Here is a 25,759-nt window from a genome sequence, read left to right on the forward strand (position 1 = left end):
CTGTGGAACATGAAGCCACAGTGGTACAGGCTCTTTGGCAGCCCAGCAGTCCTTCCTTCAGGTCTCCTGAAGCACCAGAGTTTACATATATGCTGTTATTGGCCTAAATATGCTTGCATCTCTGCTGACAAAAAATCACTCCATATAATTGCACAGACAAAAGCTCGCCCTGAAGGAGTGCCTGTAAATGAGGTTACTTTTGTATAGTGCTGATACTGCTAATATATATCATGTTGTCTTTGGCACCTGGAAGGTGCTGAAAAAAGAATAGCCTTTTTTTCAGCTACTTCTCTCCTGCATTGGTCTGTAGTGCATACAGCAAGGGAAAATATTTGGAGTATCTCTAGATTACTCAGAAGTTTCAGAAACAGAATAACTTTTCCTACAGTTTTTGGTTATCCCCTTGGATTTGAAACCTGGAGACGGAACACAAGGAGATGCTACAGTGGAATGAAAACATGATAGAAATCTACATCTGAAGAGGCATGCATATAAATACATCTATTTATATACATATTTGTTATACTGCACATAATAGTCTTATTCACATACATTTATTATTTTTCATTATCTGACATTCATAGAATAGTTTTGTGGAATCATTAAAGCTGGAACAGAACCACTAAGGTCATCCAATCCAAATATCAGCCCATCTTGTTTTAATAAAGGTTAGGTAAGGACATACATTAGGAAATGACAGTATAAACACTTCGGGGGGATTAAAGATAATTTCTAGCTGTTTTAGAAATAATACATACAGGTGATAATTTTATGAGGTTTTCCATTTCTGAACACTAGTAGATTTTACCAGCACCTGCAGTATAGACTTGGGTAGCTAGACCTTCTCTATGTTGTAGAGCTCTGTCCAGGTGTAGCAGAAATGCTGAGTCATGGCCTGAAGCAGTGATGAAGCACCTGGTGGAAAGGCAGGACCAACCGAGGAGAGCTCAGGTGCAAGCAATGTATCTGAGTGACCGGAAGGAGTGGATCCAGGATCCACCCCTTCCCAGACTTCATTTTAGGGTTGGCAGTGGAGGTGAAGAGGTCTTGTTAGAGATCTCTACCTATTGAACTACTTCCAAAGGTAAGCAGACTTTGTTTTGTTTTTTTTTGTGCATATGATTGTTGCCTTTGGGTTTGTTCTCATTTGCTGCAGCTTGGGCCTTTATGGCTACCCTGCCATTATCACTGTATTTCCTATTATGCTGTAGCATTACACTGGTGTCTAAGAGTTTTACATAATTGAAATTGTCTTGTTTGCTGCTGCTGCAGTAATTTTGAGAGCACTACATATTTATCAACAAATTAGCATTTAGGAGTAAGCTGATGAGTAAAAACTAGATTCCAATATACTGTTTGTAACTATAAGTTATTGTCAAAGAATATATTATTTGTATCATTTATGCTGAAGACTTTTTCTTCTAGCTATAAGAACAAATACCATTTTAGTAGAGTATTCTGGGGGGTAAATATGCATTCTTAAGGTATCACTTTCTTAAGAATTTTGATTCCTTTTGAGTTTAAGCCTGATTTACTCACCTGAGGATTTCCCTTTTAGTGGGAAGAAAAAAACCAATTCCTCAAGGTATTGTGACCTACTAAAGGAAGGAACTACAGGATATACGTATGTAACTATCATTATTTACTAGTAGAACTGATTCTATCAATGCTTTCCTGAATCAAAGGTCAAAGTGTCAATTTTTTTCAGTGTTTTCTTTTGGGATGTTTCAGCAACAGTTATTGATGTACCAGTTATGTGTATATGTATGCAGACCGAGTTGCCCAAACTAGTTTGCTCCGTTATTTTCTTCTTCCTTAGGCCATTGGTGTTGTCTAATGCCACAAAAGTCATGCAAGTTAGACCTTCTATCTGACTTAAGGTTGCTTTACTTTAAATGTAAGTAACCAGTACTCAAGAATCCTAGACTGGAAAAGGATGCCATGCTGGAATATCAGAATTTTAATGTTGTAGAAAAGATTCTAAACCTGCCCAGGTATCTATTGGAGCTATGCTGTGCAGATCTACTTCAAGATGGTTTTGGCATGTTTGTTGTGAATGAGCAGTGCTTCAAGTCTGTATGTATGTAAAGTGCTGCTTTCCCAGACACCAGTGTTCTGTTCTGTATGCTTGGCTAGGTATACTGTAGTTACATGTATAGGTAGAGATTTTTTTTTTTCAGACTATATTTAAGACTACATATCTATGAGCTGTAGGTTGGTTTAAAAAAAAAAAGAGATCTGCTAGGTAAGCATTTAGCTATGCATTATTTCTTAAATGTTGTTTATACCTGTAACGTAAAAGTAATGTAACAGTATTTCAAGCAATATGAACAGTTCTGTTACTTCTGTAATCTTATCTACTGATAAATCCTTGCAAAAGCAAGGATGTGCCTTGTATTTCCTCGCATTTCTTCAGAATGTTGCTTGAAGGCAAAGGAATATGATGAGGTATTTACTGCTAAATTTACTTAATTATATCAGCTAGAGCAGGGATTTAGAAGAGGATTTGATGACTTTTATGGAGCGTCTGGTCGGGCAAATTAACTGAAACGATGAGATATTTTTAGATTACTCTCAGTACTCTGTGCGCTTTGTAAAATAATAAAAAGCTGTGAAACTAATCAGTAAGGAACTAAATAGGAGAAATGACAGAGCTGTGGTAGCAGGTGCCTGGAGAAGCTAAGTACCAGAATTATGAAGAGGAAACCAAGACTTAATGCTACATTAAGGAAGGTCATCTAAAATGTACAGTGATATCAGGTGTAGGAGAACAGTTCTGTTCCATGATCGTTTTCAACAGCAGGCTCAGCCCAGACCAAAATAGCTTTGGACAGGAGACTGGAGCCCCTCTCAGCTCAGGGGAATGCCTTTTCTTTGTTTCTTTATTCTTCACATCAGCTTCACTGTTGGAAAGAGTTTGAGGAAGGTGCTGGTAGAGGTGTTTGTTTGTGATTTGTAAGTTTGACTGGAGCAAATTGAGATGTATGTTTTGGCCAAATTTAGTAATTCTATTGAGCCTCCATAAGTTGCTGTGCTGCCTATTGGGCTTCAGGTCTTGCATTTATATTGTATAAAGGACTGTGGTGTGATTCCTACCACTTGCACTTCATTTTTTGCCAGCCCAGCTGTGTTGCACTGACCTTCCTGAGACTGTTCCAAGTGACTGGTTGCTGCAGGCATGAACTGTCTGGCTTGCAGCTGCAACAGGCCCTCTTGTCTGTGACTTCTCCTTGCTGCTTATCATGTTACTTCTCTACCCTGCTTGTCTAGCTTGCTCTGTTTTGATATAGTGCAGTTTTCATGGCCTAGTACCTTATATCAACTTTTTAGATATATTCTCATTTCAGAATGTATTAAAGTCTGAATGACTGGGTTTAATACATGTCTTCATCACCTTAGAAGTACTGCATAGACCACCTGCAATACAGCACAAGCAGGAAAACTGAGAATGAAGCTCTGCATGCTTGCACAGAAGAAAATATTTTCCCTTGTTTTCATAGAGGTTAGTCTAAAATAAGAACAGAATGTTTCTCCTATAGTCAGCACTGGTATATGTTGGTAGCACATTATAGATGGAAAAAAAGAAATATATACAGTTAAAAAAAAAAAAAAAGCAGACTCCTGTTTCTGGAGACTTAGGGAGGAGTGAGACAAGGCATCTGCTCTGATTTCTGTGCAGCATTTGAGCTTGGGCACATGTGGAATCCTACTAAAATGAGATTATATATAAGTGGTTTTTCACACTTCATTGCTTGAATGAGCCAGGAGTTATTTTCTTCTGAGTTTAGAGTCCCAGGTGCTCTGCCTTCTGACTACCAAATATGATTTTCTGAAAGGAAAGAAGGCAGTGAATCAAAACTACAACAGCCTGTTCTGTGTGGTCTGAGTACAGCCTTGTAATAGAGAAGCAAAGCAAATTAACGGCCAGGGTGGAGGCAGAAAATCTTGTCCAGGCACACAGTGACAATGTAGAACTGGTTTGTGAGTCAGCAGCTCCCACAGTTGGTTCAGCTTTTGCCTTTGTATACAAACAAGGAAAACTCGTTCTCTGCATTCAGAAGGTGACTTGGCACTGTTCTTTTGGTTTTGTTTTGCTTTCTTATTTTTTTTTCTAATATCCAACTTTAGTTGCTCTGCAACTGATACTTTGTTTCTGGCTGAGAGTACGAAAAGATCTCTACTAACACCACAGCCTGCAGAGAATGAGATGCCAGACTCTCCCTTCTTTTCTAATAGGCTGATTAACTCTCCTTGAGCATAGTATTATTTAGCACCAACATGTCACACATTTTTATATTAAAGAAGCAAAACAAAAAACTATGATTTGGCTTGCTTAACTTCCCTAAATGTGACCATTTCCAATACCAAAGGAACTGCTATCATGTTACTGCAACTCCATCAGAAACAGCATCTCATAGATGGCTGCACATCATGCAGGGAAATTGTCCAAGGTTTACTAATTTTTATTTCTATTTTTAAATCGAAAGTTGTCCTGAACAGGTTCTTGAAAATAAAGTAGTGGCTAATCATTGGGGGTGGGGTGGGGGGAGAAGAATCTGGAGACCATTCTAGGATTATGCTGCTTTATATATTTTCTGCATAGTGCCAGCTGTGTCTATAACATGTGAACCCCCCTGGATTTTCTTAACTGGCACTGGGAGGGGAAAAATGTGCCACACAAAATATGCACGCAACTTCATACTGATTTCTATGGCAGTCATTGGGGGTGTCAGGAGAAAAAAAAGTTTCCTCTGACATTCTTATCCTGTTAGGTAGGTCTCTGAGCTGCAGGTGATACCAACTGATATCAATTAGTCTACATTTATTATTTGATTAGAAATGTGGTTCTCATTGTTGTTCTCCTATCCTTTCTCAATTTAATTTATTTCATTGAACTTTCTGGATGCACTTTTCATCACATAGGAAGAACTCCAACACTGATTTTAAATTAATGTTTTCTCCCCTGTGGCGCAACAGATCTGTAACCTTGAGATACACAATGTAACATAAATATTTCTATCTAATGGCAGTGTGTACATAAGGAAAGCCTTTCATTGTATCTTCTATAGTTACAGTGTCCAGGGGCAGGAATGAGCCACAAAACCAGAAAAAACATTCCCAGGTTATTTCCACTCTAACCACAGCTGTGACACTGTACCATACTTAATGGAAGTAATTACTTCCATTGCTATTTGGAAAACTGTAATAGTCCAGCAAATACCTGCATACTGGAACTCAAACAAATATGATCTATATTTTCAACTTGTGAGAGAACAGTATTGCTACTGTGTGTGCCTGTTTTTGGAAGACTGAATTGCATTTCATTTGCAGGCTCTAAATTGCCAGTTCTTGTATACAGGTGTCACTTTTTTCCCCCTCTATAAGTAGTTTCAAGCTACATCTTTGTCTTTGGTAACAGAGACTAATTTGTAATGATGCTTACTTCCTGTGAGCTTTGTTTACTATCCCTAATACAAATACAGATGATGAAATTATGTTGTGAGGAAGGCCACTGCAGGCTTTTAGACATCACATCTGCTTAAAATATTCTTCATTTAAAACTTAAAGGGATGCTGCAGGCTGGGTGAGGCTGCTGCCTAAATACTGCTGCTCTGAGTCTGTTCTGTTTGTAAACTACAAGCAAATTCTGGGCAGCAGGAGGGAAGTTGGTTGATAACTAAAAGCCATACAGAACAAGGCTGAATGTAAAGTGATAGTACTGCTCTACAGCTGGACTCGTTACTAGACAAAATGGCTTCTTTACTGGGTTTAGTTGTTGTCCAGCCTAGAACACCATTAATATATTTCAACTCACATCTTTCTGTCTTTCTTAGAAAGAAGATTTGTATAAGAGTTTTGTGTGGTTGCAGTTGCAGACTTAGGAGAATGGGATATAGACATATATTTTCTCCCATGTGTCATTTTCTTGATACATTGTTTGTAACACAGAACAGTTGCATGAAACAATTTCACTATTCATCTAAAAATATCAAATGTTTTTGTACTTAAATGCTCAGCAGTGTATTTTGCAAGTGGAACTAGTATGAACTTCTAGCAAACCTCAGGAATATGGTCAGGTTTGGCTAGAAGACTGGGTTGGATTTCCTTGGAATGAGGAAAAACACCCAGTTATATATTCACAGGACTGCCTGTGTTCCGATTATGTACTTTTACTGATATGAATGAGGCACTTGAGTTGGAGAAGGCTGTGATCTCAGGCTCAAAACTGTGCTGAAAGGTTTTTAATACTGTGATCTTAATCTTTCAATTCTTCCACTGTTAAATTCTGGCAAAACACTTCAAAAATCATTTAAGAGTTTTGCCTGGCTTTGGATTCAAGACAGCATGTTGTTGAACAGTCTTCTTACAAGAGTGAAAGTGATCTTTTTTTTGCAGACCTGGGAACAAAACATGCTACTGAGCTGTGAGGGCATCTTCCTTCTCAGGTAACTGTTATGCAGAAACTGCATGGCAGGATAGAAGAGGAATTGATGTAGTGCAAGTATCTATTGCCCCCTTTCTGCTATGGGGGTGTGATACTCTGTCTCTAAAGATATGATACCTGAACAGATCTTTGTCATGCATTCAGTGTTTAGCTTTTCTGTAAATAATAGACAAAAATGTGGTTTAAAGTCAAATTCACATCTGTATAGTATAGATAAGTATATAGTATTTTTCTCTTCTTGGAGTATGTATGGCTACAATGAATATAATTATAGAATGAGTAGATACTGGGAGCCTCTTTGGGTCTCCTTTAGATATCATTTTTATTAAGAGATTATTTTATGAATGCATATTTTCTGACCTTGCAGCCCTGGCTCTTCCAGTTTGAGAATAATTTGAGATTTTTAAACTGACATTTAAGCTATACCAAGAACTACTGAAAGCAAGGAGATAAACCTGTGTATTTAGACATAAAACATTCAGCCTGAGTCAGCACTGGTATTTAAGGACAACAGAGCAATTAAAAATCCATTACATATCCCAAGGAGAGGGACAAACTTGTCCTTCTTGTTAAATATTGGGATGGAAGTCATCTACCACCAATGGTTTTTCAGCTTGAAGCTCTCTCTGGGATGGGAGAAGTCTGAATGTACAAGATCTGGAGATTTTTTTTTTTTTTTGTACTGCAGCATCTCACTTAATTAAAACAAATCACTGTTACTGTCTCTTTATTTGCTAAGGAAACAGCCCAGTTCTCATAGAAATCTCATTGGTTTTATTGGTACTAGTCCCTCAGTGTGAAATACTTTGGTTAGTCAAACTAATTCATAGAAATAAAAGCAAGAAATCAAAATATTTCAAATTGAAATATTGTATACCCTACATTTATTAACAAAGAATGCATTAAACAGTAATACAAGTACCACCACAAAAACCTAGGAAATTGTTTTACCTTGCACTCTGTCCAAAGTCTATTCTTTTATATCCAGAATTTTCTTTTGTTTTGTTCTTAAGCTTAACTATTGCCTTAATGTTTGCCTTCCATTTTCTTGTGTTTTTGAAGAGAAGCAAAAATGTAACAGAAGAAAATGCATTATGAGTACAAGCATTTGAAGTAATGATTCTAGGGAAGCACGCACTTGGGTGTCTGACTAGGCAGTGGAATGAAGAGATGGGAAGCTCTCTATTACGAACTTGAATCAGTGCTGCCAGCAGAGCCCCTTTTGACTGCTTGCACCTCTCTGTGCTGCCAGCCTGCAGTGGTCCTGGCAGTACAGAGATCTGTTGGCAGTTACTGACCACTCATCTTGTTATATGCATAACACACACTGATGTCTTCAGTGTGTGCATCTCTTGTGCCTCTGTGGCAACACTGCTTGGAAATAGGGCCTTTAGAAAGCAATTTACAGTTTTCACCTGCAGTGCAGCTTTATAGTTCTCCCTATCATATTAAGTAATGTCATCACAACAATGGATGCTTCTCCTTTGTAACACCACTGTGAGGTAGGGAAATGCTGTTATTTACACTCTGCAGGTGGCAAAGGAAGCAAGGAATGCTGCAACAGTTCACCTGGCTTTGCTTAGGAAGCCTGTGGAAAAGCAAGCTTTCAAATCCTCCTTTCTAAAAATTCAGATTTAATCATTATTATCGGACTCCCTTGCTCCTAGTGACTTTGCCATATGCACTCTCCTAAGCTAGTTCCAAAGGGGATCCAGGCTTTTTTATCTAATGCATTGGCTTGGAGCATGGGTAGTGTAACTTGTTTCTGGGGCTTAAACATTGACAGCTGTAATAAAAAATGTTTGAGAAGCGAGTTTTCAGCATCAGCTTATTTGTCTGCCTTAGTAGAAGAATGCAGGTGGAGGAGAGAAGGTGAAGTTAATGTAGAATGTTTCTAGCTCTTGCAGTTTCAATTCTAGCTCTTACAGTTTGAATTATGCAAGTGCATCCAGTTCAAGTGGAATATATCAGCATTATGAAAGCACTTTTTTGGTTTGTAACGTCTCTTACACTTCAGAATTTATTCATATGTGTCAGAAAAAGATTTCGTTGGCTTGGAAGGCAAGGATGAAAAATTTCAGTGTGGCATTATCTCATTAAAAAATTAAAAACAAATGAAAAATAGATGTTAGAAAGTAATCAGGAAATCTATCTTAGCTACATGACATTTACTTGATTCATGAATAGCAATTTTTTCAGCATATACTATAAATTCCTGATAAATTAAGCAACATTTCTTGTCAACCATGAAAATTGGTAGATATTTATTTGAAGAAAAAGGATTCAAATGCTTCCTACACAACAATTAAGCAAAGCTTAATCACAGTTGACCCAAGATCTTCTAGAATTGCATGTTGAAATACACACACACACACACACACACACACACACACACACACACACACACACATATAAAGATGATAAACTCACGTCTTGATGTCCTGTGTCAGATTTGATGGTGAAGATTTCTCATTTGCCTCACACCCTGACACAGCCAGAACAGGCTTCTGTATTTGCACATGTGATAGAGAGAGCTGATTTTGTGGTAAAAGAATTCATCCTGACTTTGGAAAACTGTTCCTAGGGCTCATGCTTAGAATAAAATTGATTTTTAAGCTTGGTTTGGATGTACTTCTCATCACACTAGCTGTAAAGGAGGCCTTTTGTTTTCCTGGGAAGGTGAAACTTGAGTAACCTGAGGGCACTGTGAAATAACTTCTGCTGAAGTATCTGATGATGCACTTGAGCTATCTACAGTGAGGTGACTGAGCTGTAATTATGTTGCTTTCTCAAGATGCACTTCCAATTTATGGATGTATTTAAGTTGCATCTTCTGTGTCAGTTTTGCTGTATACAGTTATAAGCCCTGGCCTTATGTATGCTGCTTATTAAAATGGGAAATAAAGATGGCAAGACGTTTTTAAGGTACTGAAGTTCCAGTATTTTAAGGTATCAGTGATAAAAAGTTGATTTTGATATCTGCTTCCTCTTAGAGTGTTCCTGAATGTAGAGTAATATTCAAGAGATCATTGTTCATGAGATAAATTTTTATACAGAACATCTGAATGCCTTAGTTCACAAAGTATTTACAGCCCTGTAGACTCTCTCTCTCCCTCCTTCTCTCTCTATATGTTCATATATATATTTTAGAAAAACATAAAGTTCTTAATAATATCAAGATCACCTGAAGAACATCAGATGTTTCATTAGTGAGAATAAGACTGGGAAATGGGAGCACTTCAGCAAAACCAGCTTCTCTCTATTGAAACCCCCATAAAGAATCTTTCATAACAGGTAGAAACCAGGTCATTGACAGAAGAAAATACAGTATTATAGTCTTACCTTATCTAGCAATTATATTTTTCCTGTTAATCTGTCTGTAGTATTTTGGTTGGTTGTGGAGAACCTGCTATATGAACAAATCTATTGATCTGGATCAGATGGATCAATGTGGAGCTTAAGCTAAATCACGTAAACTGTTTGCTTGCTGAAAACTGGTGAATTTTGTCTTAGCAGTATGTAAGATGTAATAGCAACTGAATTTAGTGTGAAACAGTTGGTGCTGGGGACTTGACACCCACTTTATACATTTTGCTTTGTTATGGTGGACTGATCTGCTAGCCTTTTGTTTTATATATGATAGTTGAATTCCTATTATGAAATATCTTTGTGATTCCTGTTTACAATTTTGTAATTCAAAGCTTGAATGCAAAAATTAGTACAAGCACAGCTCTTGGACTCAGTTCAGTAGATTTCTGTGGGCTCCAATATTGTAGTAGTCATGTATCTCACTGAAACAGAGGTCATGTTCTTGGTTAACTTTATATTCATATTCTCTATATTTCCTGTCAAAATGATATCCCACTAGACTTAATTACCTCACCAGAAGCTCCTCTGACATTTTCTTTATTCATCTATTTTAATTATTAAAACAAACCCAGAAGAATATTAACTTATACTCTCATCAAATTCTTATCAATAGGAATATGATTTTAATGACTAAAGAAGCCTCCAGGTTCCTCTTGCTTCTTACTAATAGAGTGGAACTTGAAAAAAAAAAATAAAAATCTTATTTTGTAAATAGATTTAGCATTTTCCCAGCAAGGAAAATGTTGCTATGTGGAGAATATAGCAATCATTAGGTGAAAGAGAGCAGTTCACTTTGTATTAGACTGAACTCTTCCTGAGTTCAGAAAACACCATTGTATTTATTTTCTATGCAGAAATACAAGAGAAATAATATACCTGAACCTTAAGGATATCTTCTGAATAACCTGATTTGTCACATGCTATTGGAATGATTTCTTAGCTGTTGCATCTGTGTTCACTTAGTCAATATTTTATTAAAGTGACAGGTAAAATTACAGATATGAAACTGCCTGTAATTATAGCAGTAGATGGAATACATCACCCCCGTATATACAGATCTTTTACTCAATTGATGTAATCAATGAGTAACAATAGCTTGTTGTTATTGGCATCTGCAACCAGTATTATCGGGTTACTCTAACTTTCAGAATAATGTTACAGCAATGTTTGAGTCAGCTAATATTAGGAAAGTTATCCTGAATCAACAGCAGAAACTTAAGTGTTCTGGAGTTAGACCCCGATATTTTTCTTAACTTTAATAATGGAACACAAAGGTATTTGGGCAAGCAGTTATTGCTTTGTTTCTGTTTTGTCGTATGTGGCAATATACAATGCCCTCCTGTTATACCCAACTCATTTTGCTGGGCAGATTATTACCTCTCAAAAGCTTCAGGTTTTTGTGCTCTGAATTGACAGTCTGATCACTGAAATTGGTATCCAAGCAGCAGATTAACCATTTCTGAAAAACTTACTCCACACACTGCCGGAGAAGAGCTTATGTATTCCAGGAAAGGTTGAACATGTACTTTTTTCCTAATCCTGTGGTTGTCACAGCCTATTTTGAGGATGGCTATCATCCTGCAGCTGCTGCAAAAAAGGCTTTTTTCGTCAACTGATCTGAACCACAGTCATGTAAACTTTCCAGGAACTTAATTCCAAGCAGGTTCCCCTCCAATCAATTAAAGGCCTTCACATGAAGAGAAAGTTTCTATTCTCGTTTTTCCCTATTTATTGGCAGAGAAACCATCAAAAGGCAACAGAACATTAGTAAGTTCATGGAAAAGCAGAAAAGAATGGAGAACTTACGGCTGATGCATTATTTTGAATCGGCTCAGCTCATAGTCTGATAAATTCTGAAAAAAGAGAAAACAGTTTTTTGTATTTTAAAGTTAAACTTCATAATGTTTTAAAAAAGAGAAATAAGCAAAGATCAGAAAAAAGTTTTCTGTTCCGTAGCTACATGTTTGTCTAATAATGGTTAATGCTTAACGATTTATTAGTTACCTGCTCTAAGTTTTCTGGGAAGCAGGTAGCACAGAGTATTGTTAAACTGGAATTTAACCAGGCATGTGGCAGGCCAAATAATGCTGGTTAATGTATCATGCAGAAAGTGATAAGCAGGCTGCTGTGGCCTCCTTCCAATTCTGCCACAGAGTTTCTCTGGGAGGTTACCTAAGACCAGTAGACCCATGTAGCAGTGGTTGAGTGGATTTGTTGTATATTTGTTGTGAACATACAGCATTTCAGACTCTAGAGAACTTCTTGCTTTTAGTACTTAGCCTGTGATTATAACAAAAAGCAGCTGCATATCTACATGAAGAATATATGATAATTAGTAGATGATCTAGCAGGTCTAAAAATCACCAAATTCCTGTGGAAATTTCAAGCTATATCCAGCGGACTGATTGTCATACAGGCCCATCTGGGCTCATTCAGTTTTCATCAGCTGATAATGAGTCACCAAATTGCCTCTGCAGATCAATGACCAACAATGGAAAGGCCATTTCCACTCCTATTATTTAATCTTGTAAATAAGAGGAAGAAACTATCGAAACTATCCTTTTAATGATAAGGTCTGTATTTTCTTTTCTTTGCCAAAAAAAAAAAAAAAAGTATATTTAAAACTTTAGTGCTTGGTGATTTCAGCCCCATTGTTTGCTGTTCTTCCAGCAGCTATTCTCTAAAATCCAGATAATTTTTAGGTAGTGTTCTCCTGTAAGTATTGCTTCCTGCACAGGCACAGTTTATCTCTGTGGTCAGATGAAGCACGTTTAAATATCATTTGAGTGTGTTATTTGATGAAACTATAGACCCAAACTTTCTTATAGTGGTAAATAGTTTCTACAGAAGGTTTTAGCTTGGTTCTTTCCTCTTCTCCCCCCTAAAGACATGCTATAGTAAGAGGATTAAACTACTAATTCCTCTTGAGTCTGAGGAAATCAGCATCTGTGGGCCTAGCTGAAAGCTGTCTTGTCTTATTTAGGAAGATCATATGTCTATTTATTTATTACCCCCAATTTATTATTTTTTTCCCAACAAAATTCTGATCTTAGGGACGAGTGCAAAAATATAATAATAATAATAATAAACTTTCATGAAACTACATAGTAGCTTGTGGGAGGTGACTAATACTTCCAGGTTTAAACTGTCAATTACTCCCGTTGTAGTTGCTTATAATATACTTTGCCAATGATTCATATTAATACGGCTAAATATGATGCGAATTGATATATATATGGTACAGAAGGAGTTGAAGTATTTTCTTTTCCAGAGGGAAACCCTCCAGGTTGTCCCTCTAGATCCTCATTGTGTTGTCTACTATAAATCATGTTAGAGAGCAATTTAGAAAGCATATATGTTATATTCTTTTCAAATGATGTACTGATTTGCCATTTTTTTTGTTGGCTCTTTCATTGGTCTGACATCAACTTGTATAGCAGGTCACTTAGTTATCTCAGTAGATAGCTTGCAAATCAAGCCAACCAGCTTTGTTCACTGGATAATATTGTGCTAGAGGAGAAATGCTGCTGTGGTACAAATGTTCCAGGTGTGCCACTCCTTTACTTGCAGAGGCATGCCTTGGATGTGAGCCTGCTCATGTGCTGCTGCAGTTGTTTGCTAGCATGGATACTGAAGAAGCAGAAGTTCTGCATAAAAGCAGAGAATTAAAACTTCTGCACAAACCGCAAACCTGAGCTGCAGAGCTGTGAGTAGGTTCAATGCTTTTTTTTTTTTTTGGGGGTGGAAATTTTAAGTGGCCTTGTGCATAGTAAAAACTAATAGCATTTGGGATCCTTACCTACCCAAGTAGCGCACAACCTGAGGAGCACGTGCTCCCTCTAGTAGTTGGAAGTAGAAGAACCTTCTGTTCTCTGAGGAAGGCTTTCATGAGGTGTATATGGCCCGACAGCCACATTGTCATTACTATTTTCTTGGTGGGATTTTTGTCATGCTTTCACAGCTCTTAAGTGAGATCTTGCAAAGGGTATTTTAAATAGAGGCTTTACTTTAAAAAGGCTTTTGGAGGAGGTTGTTGATAGAGTTGTCTGTGGGATACAGTCTTTTCCACTGTATTTTGAACTTCACTGATGTGTATTTCTATTTCTTCTCAGCCCCTCCTTGTAGATATGTTACTGTATAAGATAAATACAGCTGCATTTGCAAATAATGTCTTAAGCAATCCAGGAGAACCCTATAGGATCAGTAGGATTCTGAAAAGACCATTTCTTGTGCGAATTAGGATGAGGGGATTCCCTTGATCTTTGTGAAACAAATGAACAAAAAAATTCCCATTCGTGTGACTAGATAAGCTGTCAATATCTGTGCAATAAAGCTGTAAGATGCCAGACTTGTCATTAAATTCCAATAGGTCTGAATTATGTTCTGCTAGCTCTGGGCATTGGTCTTTCCAGAGAACATTGCTATAAAATGAGGTTGTTTCATTGTGAGTATACCTTTAGCATTTGAAGATGATACACTATAACAAATGCAAATTCCTTCTAATTTTCTTTTTCTTTTCTTTTTTTTTTTTTGGTCCAGATTTATTTGCTCAATGCAATCTCATGCTGTTACAAAGTAAAAGCACAATATTTTATAAAGGCTCTATATTAAATATGAAGAACTTCTTTATGTCAAGATTTGTTTATAGCATCATTTGGTATGATGGAGACCTGCCTTAAGCCAGGCTTAGGAGGGATCTGGTCATTGAACAGCTACACTTCAATTCTGAAAGACAAATTTGGAGTATAAATATATGAACCACATTCAGGCAGTCAATGAAAGTGGAAGTCTGAACAGCCATAGAGCTGTAATAGGGAGTGCTAAGGATATCCCCTATTAACTAGCAAGCATAGAAGATGATCTGTAAGTGGCTAGAGGAGATGCAATGTTCCTTAGTAAAAAATCTTTTAAAAAATAAGATCTCAGTCCTGTCCTCTGGAAACATAGTCTAAGCTATAGAATTCTACCAGAGAGATCTGGCTGAGTCTGTCAGGGCTCCTCAAACTGAGTAACTCACAGGACAAATGTATGATGTAAATATCCTCATTAGATTAAGGAAAACTGTGAAACACAGGGAAAAGAGCAGAAGGGAAAGTAGTACACCAGAGGTGGAATCCTGAAAATTAAACCTCCATCCAGAAATAATGACATATGTTCCTATTGTGACAATAGTAGAATTACTATTCCAAATGTATATGTCCATTTTAAAGTGTGTAAAGCTGACATCTAGTGGTAGCAGCAGCACTTTGTGTGTGAAGAGGCTTTATGAGTTTGAGTAGCATACTAAAAGGTTGAGAATCTTGTAAGGAACTGCAGTTTCAGTAGGCACTTCTTTGGTCTGCTTGTGATATTTGGTGTCTTGTTTTAAGTGAAATATTACTTAAAAAAAAAAGTTGTCATCCTGATGAATGGCTTCATTAAAAGAGGAGAGGGCTGGAAGGGATGTTAGGATTAATACATTCCCATCCAAAAAGTTGAGGAGAGTTAAACAATCTCAGCAGGGTCACCAAAGGTTATTGTTTGGTAGCTCCAAATTTTAAATTACTTATGAACTGTGAAGTCAGTCTTCAGAGCTGTGGTGTTACTGAGATATTTTCTGGGAGGAGAATCAGGATGTCATGGTGAAGTGCCAAGCCTCACACAAGTTCAGGCAAGATGTAAGTGGTCTGAATCAAGAAAGCATGTGGGTACATGCTTTCTGTTGTTCCCACTGAAGATAAGAATATGTTCATGTGCTAAAGTCTGTGTTCAAGTATTGTTTTTTTTTTCCTGAATTATAGCTGATAATCTCATTTGTCATTCATAATATTACTCAAAAAACATTTGTATTTTTATACATCTCTTGCTAAAACTATGCATGACACCAACCCCAATAAAGCTTTTATTCACTTTTACCTCCCCTGCTATTGTATGTACAATAGATACAGGACTAATAAACAGGAAAAAGTACAAAATGATGCAAAAATAAGGTATTAAATACCTTAAAACTGTGCTCCAGATGCCACTGTTGTGGTTAAGGGATGCAATTGAAATTGAACATTTACCATTCAAGTCTGTCTAAAACAAAAGTTATCAGGAGAAGGCTTGGTGAAGATGAGCACAAATCTGAAGGAAATGTGCTTCAGTGGAAGCATATTTAGAAGAGAGCAAAAATAAGTTAAAAATTGTGGTTTATTTTTCCAGGGCTGAGAATTTATGGCAAGAACTGTTCAGTTCTGCTTTAAATCTGTATTTTATGCTATTTTCAGTCCATAACAAGTTTTGTAAATATTTGAGGTGTATGTATAAGTGTAGATAACATAGCATAATTCCATTGAGACAGATCTGTGTGGTTTCAAGTGAATCATGACAGACTGCCTCTATCATTTTGCTACTGTCACATTCAAAACACAATGAATGATGTTAGTTGACAACTAATATTGATAGGCTGTGATGAAACAATGAAACTGAAGTCAGTTATAGATGTGGTATAAGAAACAGCTGCTGTGATTTAGGAGAGGTGAGCCTACTGCTTGAACATAAAGCAGAGATGATCAGCAGTCCTGTTAGTCACAGAGCTGCTCAGTAAGGACAAGATTAGTTAAGTCATGCCAGCCAGAGCTGGGTGATGTGCTTATCTATCCCAGCAGCTAATCCTGGTACAGGCATTTAACTGTGGTGATACACTTCTGACCTTTCAGGTCTGCATGTGGAAGAGGCCACAATAACACGAGACTGGCTGCAGTGTGGAGGTTTAGTCTGCACTTGGAGCCAGGGAGTTTCCTCACTGCTGGTGGTCCTCCAGCAGTGAAATCATAAGGATAAGTCATGTAAATGATGCCAGGGTTGATACATGTACTATTTCTATGATTTCACAGTAGCCATCTCTGTATTTGGCTTGAAGAAAAGTATTCCCAGAGTACAAATGAAGTTGTATACTCAGGAAAACTTGGTGTAAATCGAACCAATGGGGACAGACTATGTGTATTTGACAGCCATTGGGAACTGCTGCTGCTATTGTTCTACCACTGTTTAAGGGCTGTGCTTAAAGTATTGTGGGAGCTTGAGGTCTGGTTTTCTATCATGCCAGAAGAAACAGAGTACTTGATGTTTTTAGGATAAACTGACAATATTTAGCACCTCTGGGGATCTGTTTTGTAGCAACGCTGCTTTACCATTTTAAGTGAAAACAAGTTATTTCCCCCATGGATGGTCTGATTATGTTTAATGCATATTAAAATTATACATTTAGTATGTAATGCATATTATATGTATTATGTATATGTATTGTTTTGCCAGAACTCCAAGGCTGAGGAGTCTGCATTTTGCATACCTTGCCACATTTATTTTACTGCTGTGGTATCTTAGATTTGTTTTTCCTTCAAGAGAGATCTTCCTGTGGTAGTACTTCAGTGAATCCCCATGGTTTATATTATTTTGAGGGAAATATGCTCAGCAAGAGTACTTAAAGTGTACACATTTATTTATGTATTTGGTGCTGAAGGAGTCCCAGCAAAGATTAAACTAGTTGATCCTTTATTCTTCTACACACTAAGGGTGGATCTTTCTGTGATTTATCTGGTATGACCTAGCATTTCCAACCCATTCTACACCCAGAACTAATTGCATTTTGCATCCAAGACTTTTTGAACCTGTCATATCAAATCTTGTATGCTGAATGGTGTCCTTCCTGAGAACTGCTGTGGTCTGAGGCAGTAAGACCTGATCTGCAATATAAATCTTTCTAGCATGTGAGATGGGAAAGTTCATGTTATTTTTTTCCTAGAATATAGTAGTTCTGAGTAGTCTTAGGTTTTCTGGATGAAGAGATGATTTTCTGAAGTTCTGCAACAAAAAGTATACTGCCTTTTTTTTTTTTTTTTTTTTTACTAACAGTGATGTTCTGTAGACTGAGTTCTCTATTTATAAGTTTTTTTTATGCATTATAAGGATGCTTACTGGAACACAGAAAATAAAACCAGTTTCCAGTTCCCGTATTTTTACAGTCATGCACTGCTAAGTGCTTTAGCAAGTTAAGTGAGGTTTCAGTGTTTGAAAAGGGAAACAAACCCCACATATGGAAAAATACCATGACTTTGAATTTCAGCCTCAGAAAAAGTTGGCAGAGTCTGGTGCGAATGTGGACTGCAAGATTAGGAAATATGTTTTTTTTGTTTTTTTTTTTAATACATGTACTCAGAATTCAGAAAAGCCAGACTTATATCAGAATCATTTGTATCTAAAGATACTATACCAATTAAATAAACAGTTTTGATGGACTCAGGTTTATCAGTTAAGAATGTAGAAAAAAAAAAGTTGAATTGCTCTGTTTTAATATTTTTAATAGAAGGTGAAAGTCTCAAATAAAGCACATCAATGCCACTGCTTAGTGGTTCTGATTAATTTTATTTTTACTTCTATGGGAAACCTTCAAGCACTCATTCTAAATGAGCAAAAGGGGGAAATATTGAAATTGAGAAGTTTCATTTTTGGCCAGCTCTAGGAATTATTGTCCTGAGGAATGCTTTTTGTCTTAGTCAAAATGCTAGTGAGCTGGGATGTTTCAAGAAGCAGGGCACACAGCTTCTGGTTGGGGAGGGAGGTGAGAGGGTAAATAAGAAAACTGTCATTGGGAAGACCCAGCCCTGGCACAGTACCTTCAGCTATCTTGGTTTCTGTGAAATCAGGCACTGAAGCTGTGTTCTCAGTCATTAGAACCTCTTAGAGAAGTTCTCTGCATGCTGCTTCCTCTATTTCCCCTATGCTGTCACCAGCAGTTGTGATAAACTGAATTAGGGAAGTAGTGTGGCTGAAAAGTAACCCTAGAGGAGAAGTTGTCCTCTTGGGTGTGGGGAAGCATAGGAAAGGTGGAATGGGAAGCACTGCCCTGTAACCAGTTATGAGACTATTGCTTTAATTAATCTAATTTGCTTACTGAGTAAATGAAGGAAGATGAGCTGAACTGGGTGTGGTGGTGACGCTTTTCAGTATCTGAATATTGATCTAAAAAAAGTGTGCTATCCTGTGAAGATGGCAGAGGCTCAGTGGAAAATATTTCATAGTGTAGTGAACAGAACAAGACCTCTCTCTTCTCTGGGATTAAGAGTTTCCATCACGCTTTCACAAGGGAGGATGAAAATGAAAACAGGAAATAGTACAGCAGAAATCAATTCTCAGGTCACTGATAGGTGAGACCGGCAAGGACCCTTGTTACTAGGGAAAGTTAAGTCATAATCCTACTTAAAGGCTGCTGTACAGGACAAATAATTGACTGTGGAGACTGCACAGGTCTCTTGGCCAGTTGGAGGCAATGGGATCAATCCTGGAGAATCCCACAAAGTGTTGGAGCTTTGAGCCTTCAACTTGCCCCTGCTGGCTAAGGGCCTGGGAACTGAACAGAAGTGCTCCCAGCTGACACTGCCTGCAAGAGCAGCTGCCTTCTGCTTTCCTGCATCTGGACACAAGTAATGATTATTAAAGAAGTGCTGGGAAGCAGCTGAGCTTGAGAAGACTCTACAGAAACTGTGGGACTCATGTCACCACTCAGTGCAAATGCAGTAGAGGCAGTCAGCAATCTTAAAACTGCAACAGCCAGCATGGAAACAAAACATTTGTGTGAGAATAGCCTTGAAAGATCAAGACCGACCATATGTGTAGTTGTAAGCACAGAAAGTTTGATGAAGAGAACCAGAAGTAGCTAATATTAATATAAGAAATGAATGTCCTTGCTCAATTGGAAACTGAACAGTGACTTTGGCAGCTGTAAATATTCCCATGGCTGGCCACTTTCTTTGGAAATAAGCCACATCATAAGCTGCCTGTTCTTTCACACTGAGCTAACAATTTCATATGTTCATTCACAAATCTAGGAAGCATTTTAGCTTTGAGCATGCATCCCTAGGTAGCAGGATAGATTTGCTATAATTCCTTTGGTAGTATCTTACACTCTGAGTGCAGTGTTTTAGTTCCTTTGCGTAGCTTCATTTTAATAATCACAGTGGTTATAGATATATCTTCAGTTCATACAGTAACAAAAATGTTGTGTATGCATAGGTATCTTGAAAAATAACAGCTAACTTTCTTCAGCCTTGCCGACTCAGTCACAGTAAGGAGCGTTATAATAATGAATAATTACTGTGTCCATTAGCAACACCATGACTGCTGTGTTTCAACAGTAGATATAATAACTTTGCACAAAGACAGACTTTAATGTCACTGCAATTCATTGCAAGTTTGAGAAGGAGCACCAAACACAATTGTGGTAATGTAGATAAACAGCAGTATTACACTGTCATTTTTAGAATGAAATCCACTGCTGGTATGTAAGGCTTACATACCAGACCTAGACTGCTAAAATAACTCTACATTCATGACAATTTTGAACAGACCCTCCGACAATACTTCTTAAATCCTGTGGCACTGGTTCAATCTGAAAAAACTATTTCTGCCACTGGAGAAAAAAAATGCTCGTAGGTGTCTACAGAGAAGCTTCACACTTTGACTGAACTGGGTGACAGCATGGGGAGTTTAGGTATAGACTTCTAAGGAGTGAGTGTTTGTTGGAAGACGTCTGTTGTGGAGTGGCAACCCCCTTTCCTTCTCTGTGATGATGTGGTGAGTGCTGTTGAGTGTGTTATGGCAATAGCAGCTCCAACAGATGACAGCCACCTCTTGAAGGGGCAAAACTGAAGACAAATACTGCAGTATTAACCCATGCTTACCGCAGAGCTATGGAAACTTTCTTGAAGTACTTGGCTACAAAGGGGTTAAGGACTTTGATGTAAGCAACACCTTTATTTTTTTTTCTTAGTGTGGAAATCTGAAAGACAGCTTGTAAATATAATGCTCTTGTACATGTTGTATCCCTGATGACTTTCTGTAATGTCATTAGATATGTTAGTGTACTTCAGTGGTTTAATTAAAACCTTCTCTACTCCAATGCAGTAAACAATGTTTCATATCAGTGCACCACGTCTGATGCTAATGATGCTTCTGGATGATGGATTGTTGTGGGGACAGCTACAAAGGTGAAGAGTAACTGAATTTTGACTTCCTTTTTCATTGGATATTATGAACTAGATAGATAATGCCAGTTAGAAGCAAGGGAAAAAGTACTTTAAAGTTTCTTATTTCTTCTGTTCTGTGGAAATTTAACAGTCTATGTCACTGGCAAATGAATTGGTATACTTATTTGGTACGTGCTAAACTATTAGTTGCATTTCAGAAGAAAAAATTGAGATCTACTTTTGGATTCAGACACACATTAGGTTCCATATAAGTTTGTGTACAGATTTTCTTGGTAGAATAAACATGGTATCTGTGTCTTCTCTACTTCCATATTGCTGCTTGATCTTAATACACAGGCTTTATTTACTTATCGAGGTCCTGGGGCCCCCAGTATTTGCTTCTTCCTCTTCCCTTTCAACACTGTGAATCTTTAGAAATGTGAATATCAGTCTTTTCTCTTTGACACTTTACGTCAGACAGTGATGGCCATCTCTACACCTGAAGTTCTTGAAGTGTGTTAGTATTGGAAGTATATGACTCTACTCTTAGTATGTTCTGCACTGCTTGAGTGACATTAGATGATGTTTTGGAATTAATAGGAAAATATTTTTGTTTCTTTCTTGAAGCAACTTATTTGTTGATGGTGATTTTAAAAGTTTTTTAAAAGTACTGAAATTACTGTTCCAATATGTGTAATCACACACATATCTCCTTTAGAGCAAAATGTAATCCAACAATCTATTTCTACCTATTTAATTCTATTGACTAACTGGCCAAGTTAAAGTGGTTAGGAACTGTGGTTTTTGCAGTGAAAGAAGTGGAATACTTATGTAAAATATGTAAAAAATATTCTTTACAAGGCAATGACCTGACATTTAAATTTTAGTCAGATTACCATCTGACCATTTGAAGCAGTATACCTTTGTATCAATCTTGTGCAAAATTTAATGTGCGAGTAGAAAGGAAAAGAAACATTTTTTCTTTGTGAAAAGTTGAGATTTGAAAACTACTGCAAGTTTTTTTGAATGTTGAAAGACAAACCAGCTGAGACACATTAATGGGCAAAGAGCAAGAGTAGAGGTCAAAGCTGTGCATGGAAGTATGCTTTCACATCTGAGCATCTAAGATTCACACAGCTTCAAGAATAAATTAATTCCAGGAATATGATGCACATATTTGCAATCCGTTCTATAATTCTGTCATTATGATAGTTCCTTAAAATGAGTGGTGGCGTTTATGCTGGGACAAAATAGACTGGTTACAAGCACGTCTTAAAATAGTCTCCCAGGGGTATTATATATGGAAGTGATTGCTTTGTAAGTAAAAGTTATCACTAGTTGACTTGTTGACTTTGCTCTCCCTTTCTCACCCCTCTACTGTTGACTAATATAGAAATATAACTTAGAGTAAATATTTTTTTGCTTTTGCCATTTAAAAACTTCAATCCGGATTTTAGGACAACTTGTAGTGCAGAGTAACTGTCATATGCTATTGTCAACACAAAAGCAAACTAGAATTTGGATAAGCATTGAGCTCTAACACAAAATCATGTGCTATGCTCTGAATGATCATGAATCTCCAGAGACACTAATAGACAATGATTATGTATTATGTATTAGTTATTAGATATTGTAAAATAATACAACATAGTGTTATAAACTTTGCTATTAAGTATTGTAGCAATGTGAATCCAAGGTACATTTAAAACAAACAGAAAAACAAAAAAACAACAAACATTAAACCACCAAATTGGATAAAAACAGTCAATTTTGATTACATGAGTTTTCTTCATGCTTCAGTAAATATTATAAATACCAACAATCAGTCTGGCTTTTCACATTGAATTTAGCAACTATAAATACTAGCAATGATTTTTCTCAATTAATTATAGGACAAAAACACTTGTCTCTACTTCTGGTACAATTAAAATGTTAAAATGCTTTTGAAAAGTTGTGCTTTATTAAAATTTTTTAATTGTGCTTTATTTTAATTTTTTAATGAATCAAAATGGCCACAGAACAACTGTTATATTTGTATTTTATATTAGCTTACTTTTCCTCAGTACTGTTGATGGGGAACAAATTCATTTTAAATTTCAGGCAGGTAGGCTTAACCAAAATTCAGTTAAGGTGACTCCTTATAAATTATTAAAATAATCAACAATGGTGTGCACCTCCTTCATAAAGGTGAACAGCAGTATCATGTTTCTACTTTAAAAGAAAATAAAGCATTATGTAAAGAAGTCAACTATCTTGTCCCTTAGTACTCTCAAACTCCTTTTCATGTGAGACTAATCACTCATCTATGTGATGTATTTATACAGTATAAACAGATGAAGGTAACTAGTAGTTTTTATTTCTATTTTGTTTTCTTATATTGCATCACCTGTCAAGTAAAAGAGGCATTACATGTTGCTATGTATTTGGAAAGCGAACACTGCTTCCCACTGCTGTGTGTGTGAGGGTGAATCTGTATATTTATGTGGGCAGGTATGTGTTCAGAGGTGAGTGGTGGGATGGTGGTTGACCTCTGGATTGGCCCCACTTTTAATGAGAGTTTGTAGATTTGGGTACCACTGAGCTTAACAAAAGTGGCTTTAGCTGATTCAAATTCATACCCAACATTTTATGAATATCAAACTGAAGCTTGGCAAATACAAAACCATGTTTAAGAATTTCTTTTCCTCAGAACCATTTTCTATGCTAATTTGTGAAAATACAGCTATTGTATGTAAATACCAGTTTATGTCCATTTTACCTGTGCTGCCGAAAGAATATTTCTCCTGTTTGGAGCCAGTGTGATGCTTTGGGTTATCACAGGAAATTATCAAGGGTCTTCAATGACCTGTTTGACAAGGCTTCCAGTTTCTCACATTCCTGAACATCTTTGTGGGTATAATCATAAATATACTTGAAGACAAAACAGAAAATGTAGCTATAAAGTTTAAGAGCATCTAGTTGGACAGGGAAAAAGAAGTGATAATGCCATAAATAATGCATAGCAGAGGTTTAACAAAGATTGAAGGGTTGTTAGCAGAGGACTTTCATTTAGGGAAGTGTACAGGCTATAACCCTAAAAGCCCTCTGTTATAACTGGGAATGCCTTTATGCTAACAGATTTTTATTTACTTTTCTTCCTGATGTCTCTTTGAAATTCAGTGTTAATGTTTCCACAGGTATTTTTCAGATTATCTGTGTATTATCAGGCTGAAGTGGTTAGGTTTTTTTAATTTATTTTTATGTAATTTTTATTTTTTGGAAAGCTGTGAAGAGCCTCCCTCTCTCACAACATAGTGTTGGTACGTACAGAAGTTCTCTGATCTGCTTTTTATATACTAGCCAGACAATTTAATGTGAAAATGAAGTATTGCTTTCTCCCCTCTTCATAGAAAACTAGGGGCTTGGGGCAAGTACTAACATATTCCTTGCACTGCAATGAAAGGGTAATAGTTTGTCAGCTAAGAATATCAAATACACATTTGTAATTTGCTATCTGTTTGGTTGTTTGTTTGTTTCAAAAAATACAGTCACATTCAAGTGGTTAAACACAGTGGATGTTTTTAGTACATCAGGACTTTTAAGTAAGTTTAATGCAAAATCAAGTGTTTCTGCTATTGTCAGAGCAGACAAACTCAGGGTATGTGCGAAGCCATTAGTACTTTTAATAGTGATTAATCTTATGCTTTTCAAGGACAGTGTCAAAAAGGAAGTAGGCAATGGCATGTTTTAAAAATGTAGATTATATCCAAGTAGCAAGGGGCAATATGTTGAGCCAAAAAGCCCAGTCACACAGGAACTGGGAAGGAAATAGAAAGCAAAGCACAGAAATGAAAGTGTTCTACAGCATGCCTCATGGATACTAACAGTATCTTGCTAAATGGTGAGAATTCTGTGCCTATTTTAAAAATTTCTTTGGATGCAAAGTTAAATACTGAATTTGATAGTACCTACAGAAAATAAACCCTATTTAGAGTATTCCTACTCTGGCCCCAATGATTCCCATTCTCTCTGCTTCTCTTAGGATATCCTTGTTTTAGGTTGAATCATGTATTGCTCTTTTCAAACCAGAATAGAGCCATACGACTGGCCCAGTCTTAGAAAAGCTCCATCATGAAACTGATTTTTAATCTTGTTCATCTTTCCTCAAAGGAATTTAAAAAAAAAAATAAAAATTATAGAAAATCAATTGGCCTTAGTCTTGCTGCAGGAAGAGGCATTTTCCCAGAAACCTCCAGAAATATCTTCCAGGCTAAGAGTACCATGGTCCCCCAAACCCCAAGAAGATGCTTAAGTCAGTACAGTGCCTAATGAACGCCTGGTTCAGCTGGGTTGATGTTGCTTCTACTTTGACTACTGCTCAATTTCTTTTCATTTTCATGGTGTCAGGGAACCAGAGTTGAGTTCAGCCTCCTTTGTGAGATCTGTGTTTTTATTTTAATGTTCTTTCTGCTGCTTTTCCATTACAGGATTACAAAATACTCAGCATTTGTTTTTATTCTTTTAAGAAGTTCTTCCCAGGGAAACTGTCCAGTTGAGAGTTTAAATTTTCCAATTATTAAATTTTCCAAATATTAGAATTTCTAATAATAAAAAATCCTCAAAAGAAATTGGACCAAAAATGAACACAAGTTCCTTGCAGTTCCTTTAACTTTCATATAGAAGTAAGGGCAGTAAAATCATCTGGTCTTAAGCTTTCCCTTCTTGTCTTGATACCTCAGTGACCTACAGACTTATTTTCAGCTTTTCCTTCAGTGCTCTTGCTCCTGCAGGTTTTGATGCAACACCCTTTCATAGAGCTGGCATATGCGGCATTGAAGTTGCTGTAGATATACTATATGAGCAAAAGAGACTTTTAAAAAGTCTGTAATCTTTTGGTCATTTGGGATAGGAAGCTCTATTTGCCATAGGAAACACTACTGCAAGTTGGTTGATACTCTTCCCTTCAATTAGTTGAGGTCTC

At 36.9% G+C, this 25,759-nt stretch overlaps 1 protein-coding gene across 12 annotated transcripts in view; it reads right to left on the reverse strand.

Moving 5' to 3' along the window:
* The window catches only part of BLNK (B cell linker), an 87,965-nt gene that overhangs the window by 45,990 nt on the left and 16,216 nt on the right, over positions 1-25,759 (reverse strand). For 8 of the 12 annotated variants that reach the window (XR_014948896.1, XR_014948897.1, XR_014948895.1 and 5 more), the window contains one exon: positions 11,621-11,667. The exons of 3 other annotated variants lie outside the window; for them this stretch is intronic. Coding sequence is in view for 5 of the 9 variants with exons in the window: in XM_015867182.3 (XP_015722668.2) it covers positions 11,621-11,667 (47 nt within the window). In the remaining 4 variants the exon portion in view is untranslated. Of the gene's footprint in view, positions 1-11,620; positions 11,669-25,759 lie in introns of those variants that run through there. One more of the 12 variants, XM_032445335.2, reaches the window with a different exon arrangement.

The sequence above is a fragment of the Coturnix japonica genome, chromosome 8 (assembly GCF_054131305.1).
Source record: "Coturnix japonica strain WE chromosome 8, WE-NBRP24, whole genome shotgun sequence".
Lineage (NCBI taxonomy): Eukaryota > Metazoa > Chordata > Aves > Galliformes > Phasianidae > Coturnix > Coturnix japonica.